Consider the following 26,965-nt stretch of genomic DNA (forward strand, 5'->3'; position numbering starts at 1 on the left):
GTATAGTCTTTTACATGATTTCGTTTGGTATTTCAGGGAGTGGATCATCACGATATGCACAGATTGACATTGCAGCCACTGAGACAGCCCACAAAGTGGGAACGCAGCACGCCCAGTGCCGGGAGGAACGCCTGCAGGAGCTAGAGCAAAAGAAGAAAGGGGCTCAGCAATGACCCATCTAGGAAAGAACTTTTGGCTCACCATAAATTGGTACTAATTTAGCTTCCAAAAGAACCACATTTTTCGTAAAATGCACTCGTACAGAAAGCCAGCATAGCTTATTGCATTTATACCAGATTCATTCCAATATCTTGATTCCTAATTGGAAAGCTGGTAGCATGAGGTGGGGGTATGTGTGGTCTTTCTTTTTATTTTAATTTGGTTGTAAAGTCCTGATGTTTTTTTCATATGCAATGGAAGATGTAAGTTACCTTTTTCTATAATTCTAAAATCCTCGAGAACCTGGAACCAATTCCAGTGTTTATTAAATGGTGGCATTTTCTTTAAAAATAAAGAACTTGAATGTGTGCAGATAAGGGAATGTGAGTGCGTGCATGGTAAGTATACACATATGTTTGCATGTGTGCGTATGTATGTATGTAAGCACACATTGCTGATAAAATATATGTATATATCTGAGTGTATAAAATATGTAAAACCTCTATTAATATATTAATGGACTCTTACAAAAGCAAGGAAATTCAGTGCCTGATTGTTTGCAGGCACAATTTTGTTCAATTTGTATGCTTATTTATGAACATGCTTAACTTTACTTATGAGTAATTCAGTTTTGTACCTCACCAAGAGTTTGTAGCTTTGGCTAAAGTTGCTCAGATTTAAAAGCTGCAGTGTCAGGGGTATATATGTGTATGCATACAGACAAGAGCGCACACAAACAAGTTATTTAATTTAATTATGTCTATAAATCAAAATAATGCAAAGAGACATTTTGGGTGCTTCTGTTCTTAAAAACCCTGTGTCAAACCATGGACTTTGATTTCATAGTTGCTGAATACCTGTAATTCTTAGCAATTTTCCTGGAGTTGAATGTATGTCATTTTGAAAATCAGGTCTCAGGTTTCTCATACAGAATATCTTAAAATCAAGGTACTCAAAAGAAACACTCACTTTTGAAAATCGAGTCCTTTATTTATATCTCCAAAACTATCCCTATTTAAACCAGCACCAAAAGCTGATTGTCTACCTTGAATCTAAAACTTTCGTTGAATAATTCTCTGCTGTCCCTAACTAGCATAAAATGAGTTCTCTGTAAGAGGGCGATGTTTTCAGAGATGCTACAGAATTGAGGCACAACAGGATGTTCTATTGTAATATAGGTTTATCCAGAAGTCTTTGACATCTTGCTTTTGTACAGTGAGATTGTATGATTCAAAACTTGACTTAGTTTCTTGCGTTGCACTGTCTGTGTAATTCTTGTGCTCTACGTATTTGTCCTGATAAAAAATGTTATTTAAATAAAATGTTACAGCAGTGACACTCCTGTACTTACAAAGAAAACAAAATTTTGGCCTGCAATAACATATCAGCTCTGGTTTCCAGAAGTTATCAGGAGTGAAACCTTTGGTATTATGATTTTTGGACTGTGTCCTCTTAAGATACAATCTCACAGCCCAGTTCTGTTTTGCAGATATGCATTATAATTCATATTGGTGAGTGGAAGTTTGGTGAGGGTTTCACTAAGTGACTTAGAAGGAGAGGTGGGTGTTTGATTCTGAGGCAGAATTTAACCTATACATTTATTTGAATGTAGCCTCAATAGTAATGTAAAATATCAGAAATCTCTCGAATAAATAAAAACGTGTTTGAGAGTTGACAATTGCCATTGTCATCTGTCCTGTGCTAAGATGTACTTCACTGTTTATCAGCCTAGCATATTTCTGAAGGGAAAAGAAATATTTCTTGTGAGATTCCCAGTTTAAAGGATTTTTCTTATTTGACAAATGCACAATGGTGGTCTGCTTTGTAAATACATACTCAGTACAACTGGAATGGCCTGGACTTATGGCTCGTTGGGACCAGGACTTATAGCTCCTTTATCTAACTGAACTGCTATTCAATTAAGGATCCTCCGCTTGGAGGACTTAAAGGGTTAAGTCTCTCGCTATGTGCCTATTTATATTTAGTATTTAAAACACGCACATCTTGCCTGATGCACTGAATTGCAGTGTTTTTCATTATGATATATAATGAAGCTGCAATATTTCTATTGTAAAAAGCAATTTACCTGGGTTCTCTACAAAGGCTAGCTTTCTGTACGTTACTCAAAATTGCTTACATTGAATCCTGGACTTGCAGCATGGGTAACGATTTGACACAAAAGTAAAGGTCATCAGATCACTGCTGGCCTTACAGGAGGACTCACAATTTTAAAAATATATTTTTCAGGTTAAACAGGGCTGTGAATCTGTGCATGCACATGGTTCTGTGTGCACATGAATTTGTGTAGATAGCTGGGCATAAATTCATACTTACAGTTTTTGTTAATGTTGACATAATTATCCTATAAGATTTTCCACAAATGAAGTATGTTACTTTTTAGACTTCCGTTTCTCTTTTTGTACATAGCTTGAATAAGACAAATAGAACAGACGACTTCCACTTATTTTTTAAATTCTGCTGATATTCTTGTGCACTAAAGTGTGTTTAGGAGGCTGAAGCTGGAGGCCAAATCTCACTGCTACATCTGTTAAAAACTGTTTGGTGGTTGTTTTTGTGGTTCCTTGCAGGCCTCCCTGTCAAGTTATAGGCTTGACATTTCTGTTGAAGAAATGAAAGTTTTCTCATTTGAATAACAGGAGCTCACAGAAAACCTTTTTCCTAAAAAAGTAAAATAATGTGCCTTCTATTTCCAGTGGCGAGCTTGGGAAAATGGAAGTCAAACCGTTATCATATGAGCAGACCTGTGCTCACCATGTAGCTTCCATGGGTTAACTCTGGTTCCGCTGTTAATGTAGGAATAGTTAGGGGTTTATTCACATGCCTCGCATAAAACTTGTGCATAAGTAATCTAAAATACAGTTTGTGATGATTTCAGATTCAGAACTCTTTGCAAAAAAACCCCCAAAGATCTCCCACGCTTTTGGAGACAAATGTAATTTGTAACATCTGCTGGTACAAATGAAGGCTTTGATCATTTTTAATTTAGCACCTCTTCCTGCCCTGACCAGGAATACGAGGAATTAATTACCAGAAGAACAGAACAATGTGATGTGGCTGATACTTCTATAAGATGGTCTTGAAGTACTTCATCATGGCAGAAGTGCTCTCAGTGATGGGAAAACATGCTGCCAACACGTGCAGTGTTAGGGCATAACTGCTAGTGTGTTGTGTACATACCTCTTTCTTTATGGTGGTCCTACTCCGCAGGTTACTGCCAAATGTAACTATTACTTCAGTAGTTTTTATGGCGTTGTTCATAAGTTATTATGGAACATTTTTATAGGCAAGTATTTGGCTGATGGAATTTCTCCAAGTTAACATGTGCTGCGGGATGGAGGGCTGGAGTTTGGAGGCATTTAGTTGCCCAACAATGCAAACAGTTGCCTGGATTTTAATAGCACTCTGACACCTAATGGTGGAAAATGCCAGTTAGGTGTCTTTAGGCATCTAAATGTGTGTGAAAATCTGCCCCAAGAGTTGTTTTTAGCAAATAGCTTGGAAAAATTCCTCGTTTTCCTCTCTGCTGTAAAGAAAACAGTTTTAATTACTGCAGCTTGGAAAACTACACTCAAATTGAATTTGCATTATGAGTGATTACACGTTTTTATGAGATGCTGAAACATGCACCCCTTGGTAAGCACCTTTTCTATCTTCTCTGGGATAACACACATACCATCGCTAAAATGACCACAGGCAGAAGACACAGAATTTTATGGGTTACTAGCCCCTCAATTCTGGTAAAATTATGCATTTTTTTTCAGATGAAAGTGCTGTTATATTTTTATGTCATCTTTTATATGGGAAGCTGCTCAGCTTTCATTTGGCCAGTCTTACAAACATTATTTTGCAATCTAGGTTGAAAGGAAATGTTGACTTAACATCATGCAGCAATAAGAGCAAACAAAACAGAGTAAGGATGGAAGAATTAGAAGTTATTAAATGGAATTTGTAAGGAGTAGCTGTGTAAATGTGTGTCTTTTCGGCGTAGGTGAGTAAAATAAGGGAAAAGTGCTATTTTTAAAGAATGTGGATGGGTTCTGATGAGTTCAGTTTTATGTTTTCCCTGACAGATGATGGGCTTCAGGGCAGCTTTACTTGGAGGCTTTGGACAGTGATGATCAGGTGGTTACAGATTAAAGCCAGTGCTGCTGTGGACTTTTTTTGAAAGGCTGGAACATAAGTGACAGGAAAATGCATGCAATTCACATCCTGGATTCTGATACAATAAATAGCTTTATAAGGCAGTGGGCAGGTTTAGGAAAGTGCAGCTGCCAAGCAAGCTTTGAGTTTAGTAAAAACTTTAGGGTAAGTGGAAGTTAACTTTAAAACTTACTTGCTTTCAAACAACTGTCTGCATCTAAAAATAATTCAGATTTATTATCCCACTGTGTACACAGAGGCGTATGTAACATCACTGTTTTACTGAAATAATAGGCGTCAACTTATTTGAGGAATGTGTAGCGGGGGGTGGGATCAGAAAGCAGATTTAGCATGACACTAATTTGTCTCTACAGTACATTATACTGTTGTGAAATCCCTAAAAAAAAAAAAAGGCAAAAAAAGGCAAAAAAAAAAAGCCCTAGCATCTGCTATTGTATAAGCTAAATTTTACTCATCTGTGGGCTGAGCTGGCAATTTATGGATAGTTCATATACAGAAAATAGGGCAGATTGCATGCTCGGAAGGAAATCTGGCCTTTTGGATACTGAAGTTTTATTATGTAATGAATTGCTTGGATTCATCACACATCAGTGTCCCTGCTGCAGTTGGAAGATGTACCTCGAGGCCAGCCTTTGGCTGCTGTAACACTCTTTGTCCTTTTACCGCCAGCAGTCAGCAGTCCTGGACACAAACCGGGAAGCATGGGAAGAATTCATATGGGGAGTCTGATGGAGAAGTAGGCAGGGGTCAGCAGAGAGCTGGAAAGCAAGAGCTGTCCTTGTTGGCCAGCTATTGTACTGACAGAAGAAAAGGACAGCCTCAAGGTGACAAAAAGCAGTGTTTGAGTCCGTAAAATGTTGTGTTTGGACCAGTGCTGGAGACCGCTGGCTGGATTGTTGCTTCTGGTACAAAGTGTGGCTGTAGCAAGGAAGTGGAGTTTCCTGGTACGGGCTGATCCTTGGTCAAACAGAAGATGTGCTGGCACCCTCTCTAGCATTGCTTATTTCTGATGTCCACTCTGAAGAGGCAGACCGCCATGCCCCACGTGTGAGGGAGTGTGTCTCATGGTCCTTGCAGTCTAGACCTTGGAGGGAATTATCCTCTGTGTCTGGTTTTTCTCCTCTGTGGAAAGTATATGAAAGCTTACTGTGTACGTTGGGGGAGGGACAGTGGGAGCTGGGCCCTGCTACAACACAGAGAGCACCCTGACGTGACATGAAGGTGCACCCCATTTTGCATTCAGCTAAGCCAGTGTTATTTACAATAGCTGGGAGATTTGCTAGGGGTGGATCAGGTCTACTGAAAGCCCAGGAACTGGTCTTAGATGAATTTTTGCCATATTTGTGCTTTTCATGGTGAATGCACGATACTAGTGACCACAAGCGATAGCTGGGAGAACGCATCTCCCGTGGTGTCTGGGCTTGAAATCCCGAGTGGGTTGCTGTTGAGATTTGCTGACACTAGATGCTACTTTCAGCACATGTATCTCTGGCCAAGCCCTCTTTTACACTGACATTTAACATGTTTGCACCCTCTCATTGCTGTCCATCTGGTTGGGGAGCTGTCAAGGTGCAAGTTACATCCTGCAGCTGGCCACATCTTGGGTTTGAGCTGTGACGGGAACCCTGTATCTCTTTATGCCGGCATGGAGCTTGCCCTGAGCAGCGCAGGAAGAGCCAGAAGCAACTGGATAAAACAAAACCTGGTGGCCAAGCAGCAAGGTTGTCAACATGAAAACAGCGAACTACCTGCCCCTGCTCTCAGTCTCTGCAGTGTCACTGGAAAGCTTTAAGTGGTCAAAGCTGAATAGGATGAGTTGCTCTGTTCCTTGGTTTGAAGGAACTGAAGAGAATTCATGTTTATTTTCACTGTACACTTGTGGTTAAATATGTTTACTCTGATTTCTTCTGTAACTTCTTATGTGCTGCAGCAGTACTTTGATTTGGGCTTCTGATTAGGACAATTCCTAAGATTATCTCTGGAAAATCATGTTCTTATCCTGAATTAATAACTAGTCATGAACGAAACCTTTGTTTTGCAGTTCTGCAAAGCTCATTCCTCTGCAGGGGAACGAGGGCCAGTTTGCACAAGACCTGAAACAATCGATCAGTGCTAAGGGTTTAGCGACACCAGCAAACCGACTTTAATGCAAACATTGTCTAAGACATACGTGTCCTGTGTAGATCGTGGTAATTTGCTGCTTGAGGAAGGGCTCAGAGAAGGGTAAATCAAGTATTCCAGGCCACACTTATCTGTGTGGAAGGTGTTCAGGCTGTTGGAATTTTCTGTAAGAATCTGTGTCAGTTTGGTACAGATTGGGAACAAGGTATAAAATGAAAACTTCCTTTCAAAAATTTCCCACTGCCAGGAGTCTGCTGTTGAACTGAAATGAGCGGTAACCCCAGATTCCCAAGTTCTTGAACTGAAGTCTCCTTTCGGAGAAGTCACTTTTTGCACATAGTTCTTCTCACTCCCCTTTTGTTTTCTTGAACTTCAAAATGGAACAAATACCAGATCATCAATGGCATCAGGAACTGGTATGAATGAAAACTCCTTACACTGTGACTGGGTGTATTTGGGATTGCAAACAGGAGTTCCAGAACTTGGATCTGAACTGAGGCTGGAGAATGGACTCTTTCCCTATTGAAGGGCCATTCAGTTAATGGTTCTGCCTCAGCTGTCGTCTTGAATTAGATCCACGCTCACTTTGCCGTACAGAAATCACCAGGTTTAAGTTCCAGTAGAGGAATTCTTGACAGGCAACCTGTGAGACTGAAAAGGATTAATTTTATTCAAATAGATGTGTGCAGGTTTCTGATAGGTTCACACATCAGTGAAGGAACAGAACATCTACATGCTATATTAATGTACCCATTGTTTTCACATTCATATATTAAGCATTAATATCTGTGTACTATTTCCTTTTTGATTTAGGAGAGTGCTCTTCTGTTGAGTGGTGGGATAATATACATGAATGTTTATATATATAAGTGCATTAAGGGCTTTTGATAAACGCAGATGGGTTACACTGATGTAATAAATATGGCTCATCTGGAAATATTTACTGTGGATGAGTTTATGAATTTATTTTTGCTCAAATGGACAGATTTTATGAGCACTTCTATTTTATGCCTGCAGATACTAGTAAAAGAAACCCATAGTCTTTTTTTCTGTAGATTAACAACCTGCTTCTCTGAACAGGTGCTAGGTGAATGGCCTGAAATATGTGTTAAATGGGTGTTGTATTTGGAAATGTTGATTCTGGTATTTAAAAGCTGTTTGTTAGATAACGCAGCATATATGGAAAGTGCAGTCTTCATCTTTCATAGCTCCCTGTTCTCTGTTATGAGCGGGTCTGTTTGTACTGAAAGCAATGTTCTATTCCATCTACAGGCTTATATTTCACAACTTTTTTATTTATGTCTTCTAATTAAATGGTATGGGAAGAAAAATTATATTTAAAAGTGTTTGTAGAACTGCCTGTGTACTACTAACTGATATGTGAAATGATACCTTTTTAAACAAACCAACCCCAACCCCAAACCTCTCTGAAGCAGTGCCAAACGATGACAGGAAAGGTCTGCAGCTGCTGAATATGTTGTGAACCGGGCATGTGAACTGTGTGTTACCTCTGCCTGGGTTAGTCGTGAGCTGGACACTGTGCTTGGGCTTTTGATCCTGGGCTAGGGCCTGCAGAGGTGCTCTCAGCAGCCTGGCTCCCAGGGCAATGCTCCGGTTTCTGGGCACCGTGGCATGCTGGATCCTGGCTGGGGACCTGCGTTCCTTCATGGAGTGTAACCTCAACTCACCTACTGAAAAAATGGCAGAACTGAACCTACGTTGGGTTAGGACCCCTTTAAGGTCAGCAGGGTAAGACACCTGCTTAAGCAGAGCTGCAGACCCTGTGTGCTGGGATCCAGACAGCCTACACATAGGTGTGCTGCCTGTTCTTCTGCTGGGAGCTGCCTTCTGCTCCACATCAGGGCATGAAGCCCTTCTGAAGCTGAGATCAGTTGTTGAGGCAGCCACATCCTGGAAGCTAAGCTGTTTTCTCTGCCCCTTGCTCCCCATCACCTTCTGTGCAAGTGTGGTATTACCTTGGCCAGAGGGAGCCCCACAGAGGAGCCCGACACAGAGGAGGCAGGAGGCGAGCCCTACCATGGATCCTGCTTCCATCAGCTCCTGAGCAGTGACATCCAAACCTGCAGGAACTGGTGGGGCTGGAAAGTCAGATGAAACCTCATTTTACAAAATGTAAATGATCTCTGCTGGGTGAATTTAAATACTCTGGCTATTGCCTGATCTATTAGGCATCAAAATCCCTTGGGAGGGGAGAGGGGAAATCGTTACAGAAATGCATCTGCCGTAGAGCCTATTCCTTATTTATCTTGGTAGATTGAGGTGATTGAAGCTCCTCTACCAGCATATAGGACATAGTGTTTATTTTAAGAAAGACTGGGTTGGTTTTTTTGTATTTAATGCCTTGAGCATTTATTTCCCTCTCATTTCCACACCTAACTTGTTTAATAAATAAAATCTGTCCTATGTGAAATCACTGACAAGCTTATTTAAACTGAGGTTCTTTTTCAGGGCAGAATTTGACAGACTGTATAAAGCTTAAAATGTTCTGATTTTTTTTTTTTTTTTTGTTTCCTAAGAAATGCAGTTCTTTCCTCCTTCTTCTGCTCCTACTTTTGTATTTCAAATTGTTTCTTGGAGTGGTTTGAAAAACTGGGTAATTTGAATAATTACAAAAGGATCAGATAAAATACCAGCTAGGAAGAGGAGAAGGTTCAACCATTGTTTAAAAGCTGCTAGTTCTTTCCTATTCAGATGTCTCTTCCATGCAGTCTCACCTATAAACTCCATTATTCACCTTCCACTAGGTACAGGACTGTGGGCATATTTCATTTATACCTTTTTTCTTGGCTTTGAGTTTTTGTTGCTATTTACAGAAACACAAAAGTGGTGACTCAAGCTATTTTTTAGTCTAAGACTACCCACTCTTGTTATTTTGGCCACATGAATGGTCTTTGGAGGCTTAAAATCTGTAATAAGTAACTGACCCATATATATATTGATGTGTGGAAGGCACAGACTATAGAAACAGGTGAAATCAGACTTTAAAACTCACCAGCCTGTATAATGTCCTGACATCTCAAGAGGCAGGGAAAGCCCCAAAGAGACTCAACAGGAAACGCTACTGTTCCTAATGTCTTCTCTGTGCTGTTGCAGACCTAACTCAGCTACAGACTATTTCAAGGGGAAGCTGGATTCAGAGGTAGCAACCGCTGCTGTTTAGTATTTCTTCTTCTCTAGATTTTTGTGAACAATCTTTGGGCCCGACAACTCATTAACAGCGGTGTCAAATAACTACAGGTGACTGTACTGACCCCAGTCTCTACCCTTTGCCACTGATGATCTGTGACTTGTTCCCAATTAGAAATTACTGTGACATGTAAATATTTTGCCAGTCTCTAGTACTTTGAAGCCCTTGCCAAGCGTTCTCTCTGCTGGAGTCTACCTGGCCTTTGAGCCTAATTTGAGCCCATGGCGCAGTGGGTAAAGACATGGTGCAGCCACTACCGCATGGTACAGCCACCACCTCTGTTTACAGAGCAGCTCTGCACTTGGAGACAGGCATCATCGCTGCTGATCTGACCCTGGTTATGTGTTCTGTGAATCCAGCCCCCTGTGCTAATCCACAATTCCTCAGACATTCATCAAGAAGCACATCCTTTCTGTTATGCCCTCCTGTGCCAACCAAAGGGGACATAAACCATGAACTATATGAATGGAACTATCTCTAAGATGACTTCTAATTAATGGTTGCCTCTGTTTCTCGTGATGGACCAATTCTCTGGAATATAAACAACTGTTAGCTTACATTAAAATAAAAAAGAAAGCTTGCTGCTGCAAAGATATTCAGAATCTCAAAGTAAGACTGCTGCCACAGTTTTGGTAGATCACTTGCACATTCCAAAATAGTCTTTATGAATAGAATCATACCACTTTTAACCCACCATGGACCCAGGAACCCCATAAATCATTCATAGAGTGGCTGATTCTGACTGAACAGACCTTTTCAATATTTCTCATGAAAGAGGTATGGCAAGCGAGGCTTGAGGACAGCCTCCTCATGCAGCATACTACAGTGCTGCAATGCGTGAGTGACAGAGCTGCTTAACCATGCAGCTGTAATGATTTACCTTCACTGGACCTCTGCCTTAACCTTCTTCCTGGAACAGTTTCATGTGAAACACTCCTTAGAAACAAAGGGTCAGCGGCATTATTATAGAAAATTTCAACCCAGATGGCTAATGTTTGCCAAAGTTCTGATGCAACACAGAAAAATCTGGTCTTGAAAGGGAAAGCGATAATCATCTTTACTGGGGATTGTACTGGAATACATGCTCAAAGGGAAGCTGCTGCAGAGAGCTTTCTTGCCTATTCAGAACATAGAGACAGGTTCTCATGGTGCAAAACTATCCCTCCTGTCTTAAAAACTAAGGTGTGAGTGAACTTTAGTTTAAAGGAATAAGCAACATGCTCAAAACCCAGGTCTGGTTACTTCTCACTAAATGAGAGAGAAGACAAAAAAAACCCCAAAGCCTCACCAGTATCTTGTTCAGTTTTTTTTAATGACTAAGTGTAACAAAATCAAGCAACCATGAGCAAGATAATTGTACACATACATTCAGTAACTACAGCTGTGTTAGTCTATAACTAAATTGTGTGAATTGACCTCAACACCTGTTCCCTCCTTACTTTTCCTCCCCCTCTCACATGAAAGATTCATATACAGTGCAGCTCTGAGCCACTGCTCAAAGTCAGTAGAAATATTTTCGTTACCATCAGTAGGAAATGTATTAGGCCAGGCATTGAAATAAAAGACTTTCCTGGCCTCTGTTTTAACTTCCTGTACCTCAGTGTTTGCTTTCATTGATCAGAATACCTCTCTCGACCACCAGATTAGTACTTTTTTTACTAGCAGGATTCCTCTGAGAGTTGACATATTTTTCCTTTTGACATGACTGCTTATTTCAAAGGCTGTTACTCGATTTACATCATCCAAGATATACAACTTAAATTTAAAAACTAATCATCTAATTTGATAGTGCAAATACAAAACTGGCAATTAAGTGGACCAAAAAATGCATTTCTCACAGGACAACCCTGTTCAATCCTTACTATTTCAGAAGGATTCCTTGGTAAATCGTGTTCAAAAAAACCACATTTTCTGTTTTGTCTTAACAGATTGATCCCATGAAGGAGAACAATTTTTTATAATTCATTGTGTTGAAGACCTTGAGAGATTCTGCTGGACAAGTCTTGCAAGTGCTTCTTTACCTAGCACAAAAACAAAACACACCAAACAAATTTTAGTAAGACAATGAATTATCTATATCACATATTCAGATTTTGCTGTGGGTATATGTGACAACAGGAAGAGCTGAGAAAAGGAAATACTCAGGCATTTTAGAATTAGGTCTATAAAAAACAATTATGCATATCCTGTACTAAACATGGAGCACATGGAGCCTTAAACTCCCCCTCTGGAAGTCATTCAACTTGCATGGAAAATCAGCACTGGATAATCTACATACCCTCTGCTACCGAGTTAAACTTTCAACATGTATGTACACTGGATTTATACAGACCTTATATCCTAATTCTTTTGTCTTTTCTTCCAGCATGGCATATTTCTCTTTGTTTCTGTTCAGATGATCCTTATCTCCAGTTCCTTCCACATGCTTCAGTTTCTGGTGTGAAATCTCTAATTGTTTCTGATAATGATGGTGTTTTTCAATTTTTGCTTCAAAGTGTTTCAGCTCCTCCTAAGACAAAAAACACACACAGCTTCACAGGATTTTCTTTCCAAAGTTTCCTCTATCTTTTCTTGCCAGGACATCCCTAATGCTATTTTACTAAGTCAAGCACAGAAAGCTTTTTCATTTCCCGGCTTTTTAAGAATGTCTGGACAATATATTATCATCACCGCCCAGACACCAAATTTTGGAGGCAGGTGCTGAAAAGTCCCACTGCAGATTCCTCAAAGGGAGACTGCTGATGGCTGTGAGGTGCTAGGAGATAACAGGAGTGAGTACCAAATAAAAATTTATACATAAGAATAGTGGACTGGTCTGTAGGGACACAGACAACTTTTAAGAGAAGCCTCCTTTCAAAATCAGGTCCTGGATTCTCAGTTTTCTGCTCAGACTTAAACATTTTCTGGGTTTGCAGTCTGCTATGATGAATCTGAAATAGGGTGAATTAATTAACAAACAAAAAGACCTCTTAGTTTGTCCCAAAGACAGTGGCTGGACTAACTGTGGTGTTCGAGGACTTATCAGAAATGGTCCTCAGATAACCTGGTACGCTGCAAAGGGGACCACAGAATGCATAATGTCTCTATCCAGCAAAGCATGTTATGTTTTGCTACTTCAAACAGTAAACTCAGTTTTTCTGCGTCTTAGGACATGTCTTCTGTAAAGAGGATACGAACAGTTCAAACTGTTATACAGTTTGATGCATTACATCCAGAAAAACTCAGACAAACCCTACAGTGAAATCTGTGTTTGACAGAGCCCACTTAATTCTGGTCACTGGTGTGTTTCAGTCCCGGTGGCTGACAAAATTCCTCTCACCTCAAGACAATTAAAAAAAATATATAAAAATCCATCATCCTAATAGATCTTCAGTTTTTAACGCAAAGGGGTTTTGTCTTCAACATTTCTGACATGAAAATAGTTTCCTTTTGCTGTAGAACATCCCAGTCTGTTTTACATACTCCATTCAGGATCTGTTTGGGGTTTTACTGCCCTGGTAAATCATTTTAGCTGCTCCTTTCAGATGATGTACCAGCTGAGCAGCACTTGCATTTCTCATTATGAAACCCTTATGAAGTTGGCATGGTGGCTAGTCAGGAGAAGACACAATTTCATGAAGAAGGCCTGAACAGTTACTTCTCCAGGCTATCAAACAAAATCTATTCTGATAAACAGGTAGAGTCAGATGAAAAAAAGCCTTTATTATCTCAACACAATTTGAATTAAAGAAACCCACAGGAATTAATTTCTATAATATTTCCTTGAAAAGCAGTCTTTATCTGGGTACTTTTGGATCAGTTCCACACAGCCCCACCACAGGAAGTTAATGGTGCAAGAGGTGGGCATGAGAGGGAAATTGCTGGCTATATAGAGTACACTGCTTCCCAAAGAAGTAATTACCTTAATAGATTCAGTAAGAGAGGGAAACAAATAAGCAGGGCCTAAACTTTTAAAGATTTAAAATATGCAACGCTTGCTTTCACAGGATCAGAATTTTCATTTCGCTGATTATAACAGAACCATGCATACAGAATCACAGAATCGCCTAGGTTGGAAGGGACCTAGCTACATACATGTTTGTATATCTTAAATACAAAGAAAGCAGCATGACTCTCTTTTACGGTGTCTGAAGAGCAATACAAAAGTGGTTGCACTCCAAGCAACATCAAGTGTTTCTCTACGTGGGAAAATATCTTTCCATAAAATATCTAACTGGAATTCTACTTACCCGAAAAGATTCAAGTTCTTTCTCAGTGAAATTGGCGGATTTGGCCATGTCCCACAAATCAATCACTCTTGGTTCTTCAAATTCTAAACAAACACATACCACTAAATGAAAATCTAGACACAATGCTTTTATGCCCAGCTTCTATTAAAGATATGCGTGCTTTCTCACATACATACACACAGATATATCAAGCACTATGTTACTAAGAGGTCTACTATCTAGATGAAAAGGGAGAAAAATCCAAGTACTTAACTTAGAACTACAGTATAGCTGTAGCAAGTATTTTTTAAAAAGTAAAAAAACCACCCTAGTAACTGAATAACTGCACTGCTTGCCCGGCATGCGGTCTTTGCCCTCCTGGGGCTGAAGGCGTTAATATCCCTTCTCATGTGGGCATGGAAGACAGAACTACCCTCTTTATAGATTTTCCCTCTCCTTTCACAGAATCACCTAGGTTGGAAGGGACCCTTTAAGATCATCTAGTCCAACCAATGAAAAACAAAAACAAAACCAACAAAAAAACAACACCACACACACACAACACACCACACACAACCCCCCCACACACCACCACACCACCCAACACTAATCCATATCCCCGAGCACCATGTCAACTCCTCTCTTGAATACCTCCAGGGATGGTGCCTCAACCATCTCCCTGGGCAGCCCATTCCAACGCCTGATAACCCTTTCAGTAAAGAAATATTTCCTAATATCTAACCTGAACTTCCCCTGGCGTAACTTGAGGCCATTACCCCTTGTCCTATCATCTGTAACTTGGGAGAAGAGACCGACCCCCGCCTCTCTACAGCCTCCTTTCAGGTAGTTGTAGAGAGCGATAAGGTCTCCCCTCAGTCTCCTCTTCCCCAGACTGAACAACCCCAGCTCCCTCAGCCTCTCCTCGTAAGACTTGTGCTCCAGAACCCTCACCAGCTTCGTTGCCCTTCTCTGGACGACCTGCTCCAGCACCTCAATGTCTTTCCTGTGGTAGGGGGCCCAAAACTGGACACAGTACTCGAGGTGGGGTCTCACCAGTGCCGAGTCCATGGGGACGATCACCTCTCGGGTCCTACTCACCACACTGTTCTTGATACAGGCCAGGATGCTGTTGGCCTTTTTGGCCACCTGGGCACACTGCTGGCTCATGTTTAGCCGACAGTCGACCAACACCCCCAGGTCCTTTTCTGCCAGGCAGCTCTCCAGCCACTCTGCCCCAAGCCTGTAGGGCTGCCTGGGGTTGTTGTGACCCAAGTGCAGGACCTGGCACTTGGCCTTATTGAACCTCATCCCATTGGTCTCAGCCCATCCAGCCAGCCTGTCTAGATCCCTCTGCAAAGTCTCTCTACCCTCCAGCAGATCAACACTCCCGCCCAACTTGGTGTCATCTGCAAATTTGCTGAGGGTGCATTCGATCCCCTCGTCCAGATCATTGATAAAGATGTTGAAGAGAACCGGCCCCAGTACCGAGCCCTGTGGGACACCACTTGTGACCACTCGTTTCATTAGGCTTCTAGCGTTGGCTTCTAAATAGAACAGGCTGGCTGTATCTCTTCAGCCCACTGTGGTCACACCATGTACTGTGACTACATCTTACTACTTGCCCACTGATTTTTCATTTTTTAAAAAATGAAATTAATCCCAAATAAGCATAAAATCCACTGTATCATACCACTGGTTGCATCATATCCCTGGTGACTGACTTTACGCAAACGCTCAAACCCCTGATTGATGCTTCTTAGCTTGTCTTTGAGTTCTCTGTGTTTGTTGTGCAAGATTTCCTCTTTCACCAGGTTCTCTTCAGATGGGTTGATAACATTTTTGTGGATATCTGTTGAAGAAGAGAAGTGTTATTGACTGTGGGCCAAATCCTGCTAGGTCAAAAGCTCTAGAAATCCTCCAGATTTGAGGTGAATAAAAGATAGTAAGTTCTTAGCATTTGAGCTCAGTGTAAATAAAGCATCCACACCACTCTACAAGAGGCAGTAATTCCTTTTGCAGGTCAATACTAAGATCAATGGCCCTCACTGCTCTGGAGGGTGGTATTACAGAAATGCCTTTTAACCCCTACTGGCCACCAGCCAAGATTTTAGTAAGGAAATGTTCATATTTTCCTAGGTTAGCAATATCCCAAGGAATTGGGACAGGGATGGTTGACAAGTCCTGTCCCCTCTTCCCTGGGTATTTCATGAACCAATCAGGACATCTGATGTTGAAATGACTTCTAGCAGCTTCCAGCTTGGACTCTACAATGCAAACATCAAACTGCCTGTAAGCTTTAGAATACTTTGGCTCTAACAATTGTAGCTAGGATTAGTAAAGCAAGCTGTTTTCAGATCCTCAATGCTTTAATACACCTCAGGCTCACTGCCCAAGATATTAAAGTATATCCTCTTGGGCTCCCAGCTGGTGAGATAAAACATGCACGTTCTGTAGACTTTAGGACCACATTTTGCAGCAGAGATCTACGCATGCTGCATAATATACTATGGCCACCATTGCTAATCTGATGGTATCTTTCCCGCTGGAAACACAGGCCAAAACAGAAAACTGAAATGGCAACATTTTCATTAGCTGGCAAGACTTTTGGGCAGCTAATGCAGAATTAAACACAGCAAGCATTTGGAAATGTCAGCATCTGCAAGCTGTTCTGACAGAAGCTCTGACTTCAGGAGTTTCAAAGAAACTTGGTACCAACGGAGGCAATGTGCAGAGAAAAGGGTGGTACTGATCTTGAAACACCAGAGAAATCTTCAGGCACCTTCTGTTCTGCTCACAGTCTCCAGCAGAATATTGTATTCACGGATCTTTTCTTTGTGATGCTTAAATTCTCTCCAAAGCTTATCCAATTCCTCATCAGAGAACTTCCCAGAGGTCTTGGCCTGAAAGAAACGTGAGCTCATTGTGCTTTCCAGGCCAAGTGCTTTTAAGTGCACTCAACTGCCAAACTTCTTTCTACTTCCCACCACATTTAGAAAATTATGAAGTCCAGCTTTTCCTTAAGATCTTTTGTTTTAAATCCCTTTATATTAGCATGAGGTCAGCATTGAGACATTGATGGATATGGTGGCTTTAATCACGTCAAAGGGAAGTTTGCTTCAGACTTATAAAGCTAGACTTGCTACAGACTACCCAGTGAAAAGTGTCTGTCATTTCTATTCTATGGGAAAAAATGTAATACAGAAATAAGGGCCATGGAGCTCCATATGCAACTATAAGGGGACTGTTTGCCTGAGGGGTGCAGCCTAGTATTAAGCACAGTCTTTACTTAATCTTACTCTACTGGCAAGTGAAGATTTTATCCTGCTGTGTATTTGCTCTGCAGTGATTTGTTTCTTACTGAACTACTTTTTAGCAACTAGGGAAGCACTGGTCAGACAGCTGGAGCACCATCCACAAATCTGGTGGCTTATTTGCTGCAATGCATGATCAAAAGTGAATGTCTTTGATACCTATTCAGCCTCAACCCTTTTTTTGCTTAGGAAATATTTCTATCTAACACACTTTACTGTTCCCCCAAGCACATGACGTCATGTCCCTTGACAGAGATGTACCTGGTTACAGTAACATTTTAAAATCCAGAAAAGCTTTTTTTCTGCTTTATTACCACTGCGTTAGACTGGTGTGAGAATTCTTTGCTTTACCTGACTACTTGTTTCTTAAAACTTCAATTATTTAATTTTTGAAGATTATATCTTCACCAGTTTTAACTGCCCAGACTGACAGTGGTACACTTTCTACTTTTTATGCATTAATGCAAATCCTGGAAATGTCACTTTTATACCAGGTTGAGAAACTCTTTATTTAACACCCCCCGCTATACATTTCACTTTTAAACAGTCTATGAAATGGTTCTATTTTAAATGCTCCTTTTAAAAAAAGCCCAGAAACAGCAATAAGAAAAACACCATAGCTATACTACCCCACAGTGTAATAGTCACACAACAGGAAATCAAGAGTTCAGTGAAATCTGAGGAAAAACTCTGTCCTCAGTGGACCCAGGATCTCATCCTCCATGCAGATTGATTTGGGTGTTTCTTTGGCAAAGACAACCTGCCACCCCTGGTGACCTGGATGGAGGTGAGATGCCCTCATGGCACAAAGACGCGAGCTACAGAGCATAATAGCTTGGCCACTACTTAAAAGCAGAGTAGCAAAGCTATTCAACTCCAAGTCTGGGGCCTCTAGAAGACACAGACACTTCAATGAAGAAACACTGATTTCCTGCACTCCAGATCCTGGAAACCTTACTCACCTTGCTCCATAGTTTTTCCAGTCTCGGATCATCTAGTGTATCACTTTCTGTACCATCTTTAATGTAGTTGGTATCAACCAGTTGAGAGTCCTTCTTTCCATTCATTCCATATTTAGTCATAATGACTGCAAAGGAATAGAAGATACAAAAACATTAGAGCCAACTACGGATATATAGAAGATGAGAGATTGGCTACACCCTTGACTTGTAGAGCTGGATTTTGCAGTCCACAGTGGAAAAGCTAACAGCTTAAGGTACAGAGGTCCCAGGTTTAGTGATCTCTTCTGAAACCATCAGGAGCAAAGGAATCTGTTAGCCTCCTGCAGCTCGCTACTGACCTCCAAAAAACTCATGTGTGCTCTGTGTCTGGAAAGATAACCTGTTACTTAATGGTTCAAACACAATAAACATGCATGTCTCTGATGCAAAGTTTAAACTCCTTCTGCAAAGATATACCTTACCATTAAATCTGTGTCTTAAGTTTGGCGTCTTTCAAAGATATACCTTACCATTCAAGTTGCGTCTGAGTTTGGCTTCCTTCTCTCCATCTTCATCTAGCCCTTCAGCCTTGAGTTTTTTCCAGCTTAGCTCATCCTTTTCTTGTAATTTTAGATCACTGTGCAACTCTGCAAGTTTCACAGCAGAGAGATGAAGCTAACAAGAACAGAGAAAGGTTGCATTCAGTTATATGGAGTCACCTCTTGCTGCAGTGTTACCTCAGAAGCCAGTATAGATGTGTAGCCAATATAGCACAGCTTTTTTTTTATTTTACTCTAATGCTATGTATCCACCTGAATTTAAGGGCCTTCATGTATGAGCTACTGCACATATAACATCTCTTGCCTATGAACATGGCTACGTCCCCAGCGTACTAGTGCTAACAGAGAGTGATCATGCAGCCTTCTCTCTCAGCTCGTCAGCTACTTGGACAACAGAGAATTTACATAACAGCTAAAAATTTGTGTCTTTCTTCAGTGTTCCTTCAAGCAATATTTAAATGGAATTGTTCTCCCACTTTTAACAGGACCACCTTCTAAAAATGATGCTACCTTAAAAATGTCCTGTACCAATAACAAAGAATGTAAAAAATTAATTAAACAGGTAAGGCTCCACATCACTTTACTAACATCAGTCAAATGTTAGAATAACTAACTAGAGGTGAAAAGTTTAATGATTAAATAACAAGCACCAAGTTCCTTACATTCACTCTTTATACTGCCTGAACATTAACATCCAAGACAGGTACCTGGCAATTTTTCGAATGAGTGCTGGAAATCTGTGAAACATTACAATAATTGTTTGCCTGGCTACAATCATTACCTGCACTGTCATTACCTCCACCCTTGCTTCTGAAATGGTTCTTTACTACAAGTTTTTTAGGTGTAACATACCCTAGATTCTGGAGCCCACTGCTGCTCTGGGACGCCCAGGAAGCCCTGATAACAAGCGATGCTAGAACTACATGAATGGCAACAGCAGACTGGACTGTTAAGAGACTAGCAGGCCAAATCACAGACCTTGTGAAACCCACACTTGTCATTGGTTCAAGTAACTACAGAATTGGGGTCTGACTAAGAAGTACTCTTGTATTAAAATAACTTTTCAAAGTTTTTACACAACACATATACCTATGAAAAGAGATGAAACCCCCCCTTCTTCCTCCCTCCTTCAGGGAAACAGGAAGGAATTATGGCTTTCCAGCTCCTGGCTGCCACTCAGTAATGTTTTTGGGCTTTCTGGAGGGCTGCTCATCCAGCTCTTCATTACAATGCTAAATTGCACCATCACCTTTTATGTAAAACATGATACATACTCCTTACGTAACAAAGGAGCTCCTTATTTTCAGTACTACGTCTACCACTACCAAAATGAAGGAAAGAGAGTGCAGCATTGGCACATGCAAAAATTTCAAAGTAGGTCTAACACACAGGCTTAGTTTTCCCTCTTATTCCAGACCTTGCACAGACATACTGAAAAATCACTTTCTAAAATGCAGGCTAGGTGTCAATTGTACACAAAAGTGAAATTTAGATGGTGGCAAATTTAGTTCAAGTGGGTGTTGCCTCTCTAAAATCTGGCTCATGCATACAGAATTTACTAAAGCTTAGTTCTTTATTCTGACAGAGTTAACTTTGTTTTACATTTTAGGATCTTAACATAGATGACGTAAAGCATCTCAAATTTCAATTCCAGAAGATCCAGGTATGAAAATGAAAAAAGTCTGTAAATGGAAAAATAAGAGGAAACTAACAAAACTATCATTATAGTTTATTTCTAGTTTCCATGTTGATTCTTCTTCAGCTCTCAGTTCACAGCTGGAGTTTCATTACCACACACTGCCCTATCCCCCATCTCATCCCTCTCCCATTGAGGCAAAGAGTATTTTTGTTATCTTCTTTTGGCGCGTTGGGTAGGCAGTATCATGGCAGCAGTTCTATTTTTTGACTAAACTCAGGGATATCCTGCCTCCAATTCAATCGCTCAGGCTGGGGAATGCCTATGCAGGATACAGGAAATCCATGATTAATATCAACGATATTCCTTTGCCTGAACCTTTACCAGTAATGACTCTTAACGTCCATGCTTCACAATATTCAGGGCACGAATACAGGTGTGCAGTGCGCTCTCCTCCCCTCCTGTTGGAGCTGTCCTGCTTTGCTGTAATTAAGTCTTTTTTACTGTATTTTCACTTTAACATTTTTTTGCTCAGAGCGAGAGAAACTCAAGTATCACTGTCAAAATTAAGGCTCTTATCTGGGAACGGTGATACCCATTTGCTGGTCCACTCGCGTGTGACTATATCACTTGGTATAAATGAAATATCATAGGTGACATAACCACCAAGGTGGAGGGTTTCTTACGCTCCTGTGCAGTGAGCTCCTGTGCTGTGCAAAGGAGGAACTAAGGCCACTGCCTTCAGACAGGACAGGATGAGAGCATCCCACCTCTTAAGAAAAGGGCTAAAGCATTCCACCAGAGAGTGCAGGAGCCAGTCCAGATACTCCATGGTAGCAGATGGACTTCACTCTCTTTTCCACTTCCTGGGCATGTTTAACTGCTGGATGTAAACACGGGCAGATCAACACTTCCCATGACACAGGTACACATGGCAGGAGAAGGGAAAGGAGACACCTCCGGAGAGAAGCCCTTACACAGCACCGCTGTTCCCAGCCGCCTGGGGATCCGCAGAGCCCCCAGGGAGCGGGGCTGTGAGGGTCCCGCTCTGAGCTGCCCGTCAGGCGCACCCAGGCCTGAAAACCAAACCAAAGCCACCGCAGACCGGAGGCCCAACACCCAGCCGGGGGCCTGGGGAGGCGATGCCGGGCCGAGCCTGGCCGGCTCTGCTTCTCCTCACACACCGGCCCCCCACTCCAGCCGCCGCCCGGGCCGCGCCTCCCATCTCCTAAGGCGGCTGACAGGGAACGAGTGTCCGAAGCGGCCAAGCCCGACCCTGGGTGCCCCCTCAGAGCTCTGCCACAGCACCCCCTCGGAGGGCCGCCGTCGTCCCAGCTCCTCCCGCACCGCCTCACTCACCCGCTGCGCCTTCTCCCAGACCTGGTTCAGCCTCACCACCCGGAACTCCCCGGCCTCCCGCCGCTTGGCGCCGGCGGCCGCCAAACCCTCGTTGGCCTCCCGGGAATACTTGCTGGCCTGGACGCCAGCGGCAAGGAGGAGCGCCGCACCAAGAGCCGCCAGAGCCCGCGGCGCCGCCATGTCGCGCTGGGCGGGGAACTACAAGTCCCGGGATGCCGTGCGGCCGCCCCCCCTCAGGCCCCCGGGCGGGCGGTCGCTGAGGTGAGGGGTCCGCGCCCTCATCGGCGAGGGAAATGGCATGTTTGTGTAGCAATAACAGACTGAAAAACTGGGTTAGGTCGAAAATCTGGTGTCTGGTTTGCGGTCTGGGTAGTGTGAGAAGAATTAGGTTTGGGCTGTTTCTCTTCAAGTGGGCCCATGTCATTCTCCTCAGTGTTTGCTTCGCAAAATGTGGAAGTACGCTGGGTGTGGCAGTTTTTGTGAGTGGGGTTTTTTGCAGCCTGTAGGGAGCACAGCGAACGCTCTCCTGCAGTCAGTGTGTCCCTCAGCGAGGTGTTGCTGTCAGCTCTTCGAGGAAGAGGGGACATAATGGGTCTGAACACCACCCCTTTGATCAAACAAAGTTTGTTAGATGCTAGCACAGTGTTCAAGAGTGTACAGAAAAAGAAAAGGCAGCTCAGGAAGGGTGGGAGGCAAGAATGGGGACCAGTTCCCCAGTACTCCCTGTGAGGGGAAGAAGAACTCTGTCCTCCTTTGGAGGTGGTGGTGGAGGACACTCCTACCCAGGACAGCACATAGGGTTAGATGGTGTGGGGACAAGAAGGACAGGGGCAAATGTAAAAACTAGTAGGTTGGGTCAAGGGGTGACCTACAGGAACAGCCCCGAGGCTGATGGAGTGTGCTGAGAGTACAGCTCTTGGGCAGGTGTGCCCCATCCTGCATGTCACCACCCTCCCTTCACAGTGCTTCCTCCTCAAGTGGCCAGCCGTGAAGAGCAGCAGGCAATGGGAAATCTTTGGAGGCGATTCAGTCAAGCTGTATTAATTAAAAAAACCATGATGCAGCAAAAATGCCCAATATTTAATCCAGGGTTGGTATATATCTTCCTTGGTTTTAAAAAAATCTGCTAAAATTGAATGTTGCTATGAAAGAAGTGCAGGAGATGCATAACACAGTCCATGTGGGTGTTTCTGAGGGGAAGGTGGTGAAGAAAGCTGTTCCTTCTCATGTCTTCTTGACGAATCTTCTTTTGCACACTGCGGAGCTTGTGTAGTACAAGGTCTTTGGCATAGTTGGGAATTTCTGTGTAGAGTTTGTTTAGCAAGGTAGTGGTGGGGTTGCTTTCCTGAGCCTAGCTGATGGTGGAGGCTAAGGTTCGCTTCATAAATTCACCTCAGATCTCATGTGTGACCTTGAGCAAATTAAAGCATAGCTCTGTAGTACTGTCAACACCAAGCCTTCATGCATTATAAATCAGTCCTATGAAAACAAATAGATTGCCTAAACTATAATGAGATTTCTGAGAAAATGTCCTTGGGAGGATTTTTACTGGACTCTCGTTTTTGCCTTGTAAGCAATATAAACATCTTGTCTTCTCTCTTCCACAATTTCCAAAGTCAATGCAGAGATTCACAGTCATATGAACCTAGAAGTTGTTGCTCTAAGACTAAATTGCAGAAGTGGGCAAAAGTATTGCAGTATACATTGCATTGAAGAGCAATTGAAGTGAGCATTGAAGTATACATTGAAATATAGCGAAATGATGAGGGGAAAAGAAGGCCATCAGCCTTACCTATGTCTTGCAGAGCTCTCCACATCAATTTTAGGATTTAGAGCTTCTTTTAGTCTCATTGATATAGTGTATATATGTAATGTTGCGTCATTCTGGAGCAGATGGTTTCGTCTTGTCTGTCAAATTTAAGTATTGGTTGAGTTTTCAGGCTCTCTGCAAATAAATTCAACCTCCATGCTATATAAACTCTTACAGGTTCCCACTCTTTCTCTTGTATTGAATGTAGTTGTACATAGCTTTGTTCATTTCTTTGCTTGAGTTTTTGAGCTACGCTGGGAACATTTTTAGAAATAGGTAGGGGATGCAGCACTGTTAGTTTGCTTGTGCTGGCTTGTTGGGTCTCATTCTCCCGTGCCCTTACATCTATGTCAACTGGCCACCACTTGGTATCGTTCTGTGTGTCCTGGCCCAAGTGCTTCACTCCCACAAGTAAAAAGCAAAAATAACTGTGGAATTCTATGTAGAGACTTTGGATTTACATTGGTATTGATGAGGCCAAACTCATCATATGGTGCACCTTAGTGTAAATAAGAAACACTCAGCAGGAGGTAATGCGAAACCAACTCCATTGTTTCCCTTTCCCGTGCACTTTGGGTCAAATTCTCCTATCATTTGTCCTTAGCACAGTTGAAAAGCAGCTCAGCTGAATCCCCAAGACTGTCCTAAAACTGACATAAGCAGTGGATGTGTTAAGCTATTGTGGACTCTATTGTTTGCATTGTTCCAGAGGGTTGTAGCTGAGTTGATGGATCGTTGTTTTTTGTGTATTCATTTTTATTATCCTTATTAAAAAAGAAACATTAAGAAAACATGATGTAGACCACATTCAGAAGTCTTTCTTCTGCCCTCTGCTTACTTGGAAAACAAAATTAGAGAAATTTGGGATGAGGATGACATTGCAAAGCAGTAAAAAGATCAGAGAAAGTCTTAGTTAAAAGAAAAACAGAAGAAAGTTTAATGGCACTTATGGAACAGTGTAAAAGAGAGAAGGACTTTGAAGCTTATGTTCAGAGGCTTGAATGTGATTTAAACTGCATTCTTCTAAGTACAGTGTGTCAGGACATCTTTTCCTTTAGGAGTCAGTGTAAGAGCCGGACCAGCTGCTTCTCACTTCAGTTTTACCAAAACTAGTTCACCATTAAATTTGTGCCTTCATGTATTCTATATACATCTAAATTTTTTTGTGAGCAATAGAAACTCCCCAGCATTTCATAGAATCATAGAATGGTTTGATTTGAAAGGGACAATGATTTGAAATGATTTGATTTGAAAGGGACTTCCTCGAATATGAGGAAGAATTTCTTCACGGTGAGGGTGACAGAGCCCTGGAACAGGCTGCCCAGGGAGGTTGTGGAGTCCCCTTCTTTGGAGATTTTCAAGACCCGCCTGGATGCAGTCCTGAGTAGCATTCTCTAAGCAATCCTGCTTCAGCAGGGGAGTTGGACTAGATGATCTATATGGTCCCTTCCAACTCTAAAAAAAATTGAAATTCAGTGAAATTCAGGACCTTAAAGATCATCTAGTTCCAACCCTCTTGCCACGGGCCAGGACACCTTCCACTAGACCAGGTTTCAAATACTCCCTTGCAGAGCTGTGGAAACGAGAGCAGTTTTGTGGCCTTTCTCATCTCCATCTTCTGTGCCAGCAATGCGGTCTGCAGGCTGAGCCTTGCCAGCCAAAATGCAGGGCAGGAAAATGCAGGCCCTGTGAAACAGGCAACCCCCAGGCGAGGTGCCAGTGTCACCCCACAGGGATGTCTGGGTCATGCTGCGGGGCAGGAGCTGATCCCGGGCTGGGGAAGCACTGTGTGAGCTGCCATGGGGCCAAGGCCGCCCTGCCCAGGGGCAAGCAGTGACACCAGGGCGTGGGGAGGGTAAGGGGGTCCCCGTGGGTACCTTCTCTCAGGTTGGGGCTTTAGCAGGGACTTCAGAGACACCCAGAAGGCTTGTTAATCCAAAGGCTTTATTTAGGCACCAAACTCTTGACTTCTCATATACAGGCATGTTGATATCTTTTAAATTGTTTTAGTATTTTCACTTTCTTAGCAAACAAAATTTCATTTAACAAATGCATGTCAATTAGAATAAATTTTCCTGCTGAAGAAGGATGCAGCTCAAGCATTCTGTTGCACATCTGCTGCTGGGGGCCGAGCCCGCTGCGCTGCAGTGGCAGTGGGGAAGGGTCAGTACTCCTGCATCTCTAAGTACTTCAGATGCTCCTTCACCCAGGACGCCTGGGGATCTGCACACAACTGCCTCCCCTTCTTGGTGACCAGGCTGCCGGGAGAAAAACAACACTGGGGTGGTCAGCCCGGGCAATGAGGTGCTGTGTCTTGCTGGCAGCACCCCAGGTGTCCCTGGCTGTGCCCCTTTCCCCCCTTCACAGCCACCCTCAGACACACTTGGGGTGCAGCCGCGACCATCCCACCCCAACCCCCGGCAGTGTTTGATACTCACACCACTGCTGGCAGGGAGCACATGCTGCTGGTGATGTAGGCAGAGGTGACGATTCTGCGTGGGATAGGGTTTCGCACAAGTGTGAAGCAGCAGGAGGTGGGGATGGTGTCTGTGGGGGCAGAGAGACCACCTCAGTGAGACCCCACACTGCAGCAGAGGCTCTGCCTGGGGCTCCCAGGGGATTCACCATCACCTGTGCTATATCCCCCGGGGACACCCCCTGGAAGCCTCCATCCCTGAGGCTGAATCCCAGCTCTGGTGATGACCACCAGCTCCCTGCCCTCCCCGCGGACATGAGGGTCCCATCAATGGGGACAGGGCTCTCTCCTGGGGAGGGATGGCAAACCTGGCTTTTGGGAGGATGCAGCAATGCTGGAGTCATCAAGATGAGCCTCAGCTGGGGAGCAGATGACTACAAGGAGCAGAGTGGCCAGGGCGACTGCAAGGACCTTCATGGTGCTGCGCGGGCTGAGGAGGCTGCTAGAGAGGCTGGAGCTGGGGCGGCTGCAGGGATGTCCTCTGCACAGTGCTCGGCCCCTGCTGCTGCTGCCCTCCTTTTATTCTCTGGCTGCTGAGTGGGCACAGGGTTTCGAGAAAAGCAAACAAGTGCATCATACCAGGGAAATTATGCAAGGATCGCCTAGTTTTTCTGAGCTGGAGATGGCAAGGAAACCACAGAAGGGGAAGCGCCAGCCATGGGTCTGCAACATTCAGATTCAAGAGAGAACAAGTCCTATGAGGAACAGCTGAGGGAACTGAGGTTGTTTAGTCTAGAGAAAAGGAGGCTCAGACAAGACCTTATCACCTTGCCTGAAAGGAGGTTGTAGTGAGGTGGCTTTCTGTCTCTTTTCCCAGGTAACAAGCGATAGGATGAGAAGAAATGGTCTCAAGTTGTGCCATGGGAGGTTTAGATTGAATATTAGGAAAAATTTCTTCACTAAAAAGGTTGTCAAGCATTGGAACAAGTTGCCCAGGGATGTGGTTGAGTCACTGTCCCTGGAGGTATTTAAAAGATGTGTGGACGCGCCACTT

General features: G+C 42.9%; 3 protein-coding genes across 4 annotated transcripts in view; 1 reads left to right on the plus strand and 2 right to left on the minus strand.

Annotated features, from left to right (window-relative positions):
* DOK7 (docking protein 7) overlaps positions 1-1,835 on the plus strand; it is a 69,304-nt gene extending 67,469 nt beyond the window's left edge. For both annotated transcript variants that reach the window (XM_074147834.1, XM_074147832.1), the window contains one exon: positions 37-1,835. In XM_074147834.1, coding sequence (XP_074003935.1) covers positions 37-173 — 137 coding nt within the window. In that variant the 3' untranslated portion in view covers positions 174-1,835. The remainder of the gene's footprint in view (positions 1-36) is intronic.
* Positions 1,836-10,981: 9,146 nt separating this feature from the next.
* On the minus strand, positions 10,982-21,894 carry LRPAP1 (LDL receptor related protein associated protein 1). The gene is made up of 8 exons (XM_074147637.1): positions 21,686-21,894; positions 18,661-18,805; positions 18,152-18,276; positions 16,658-16,778; positions 15,569-15,727; positions 13,900-13,982; positions 12,003-12,179; positions 10,982-11,691 (listed from the first exon to the last, which is right to left on the minus strand). The coding sequence occupies exons 1-8, from the start codon at positions 21,863-21,865 to the stop codon at positions 11,626-11,628; spliced, it is 1,056 nt and encodes a 351-aa protein (XP_074003738.1). The 5' UTR covers positions 21,866-21,894; the 3' UTR covers positions 10,982-11,625.
* Positions 21,895-25,659: 3,765 nt separating this feature from the next.
* Positions 25,660-26,403, minus strand: LOC141464611 (C-C motif chemokine 5-like). Its single transcript, XM_074147627.1, has 3 exons — positions 26,307-26,403; positions 25,934-26,042; positions 25,660-25,753 (listed from the first exon to the last, which is right to left on the minus strand). Exons 1-3 carry the CDS (start codon positions 26,386-26,388, stop codon positions 25,660-25,662), a joined length of 285 nt encoding a protein of 94 aa, XP_074003728.1. The 5' UTR covers positions 26,389-26,403.
* Positions 26,404-26,965: the final 562 nt, after the last annotated feature.

This window comes from Numenius arquata, chromosome 5 (genome assembly GCF_964106895.1).
Source record: "Numenius arquata chromosome 5, bNumArq3.hap1.1, whole genome shotgun sequence".
Classification (NCBI taxonomy): Eukaryota; Metazoa; Chordata; class Aves; order Charadriiformes; family Scolopacidae; genus Numenius; species Numenius arquata.

Coding starts and splice junctions, on each gene's coding strand:
- LRPAP1 (XM_074147637.1), bottom strand. CDS start 21,865: ATGGCGGCGCCGCGGGCTCTGGCGGCTCTTGGTGCGGCGCTCCTCCTT. Junction 12,180..13,899: donor AAGAACTTGAATCTTTTCGG/GTAAGTAGAATT, acceptor TTTTTGTCTTAG/GAGGAGCTGAAACACTTTGA. Junction 11,692..12,002: donor CAAAAGAATTAGGATATAAG/GTCTGTATAAAT, acceptor TTTTTGTGCTAG/GTAAAGAAGCACTTGCAAGA.
- LOC141464611 (XM_074147627.1), bottom strand. CDS start 26,388: ATGAAGGTCCTTGCAGTCGCCCTGGCCACTCTGCTCCTTGTAGTCATC. Junction 26,043..26,306: donor GGCTCATCTTGATGACTCCA/GCATTGCTGCAT, acceptor CTGCCCCCACAG/ACACCATCCCCACCTCCTGC. Junction 25,754..25,933: donor TGCTCCCTGCCAGCAGTGGT/GTGAGTATCAAA, acceptor TTCTCCCGGCAG/CCTGGTCACCAAGAAGGGGA.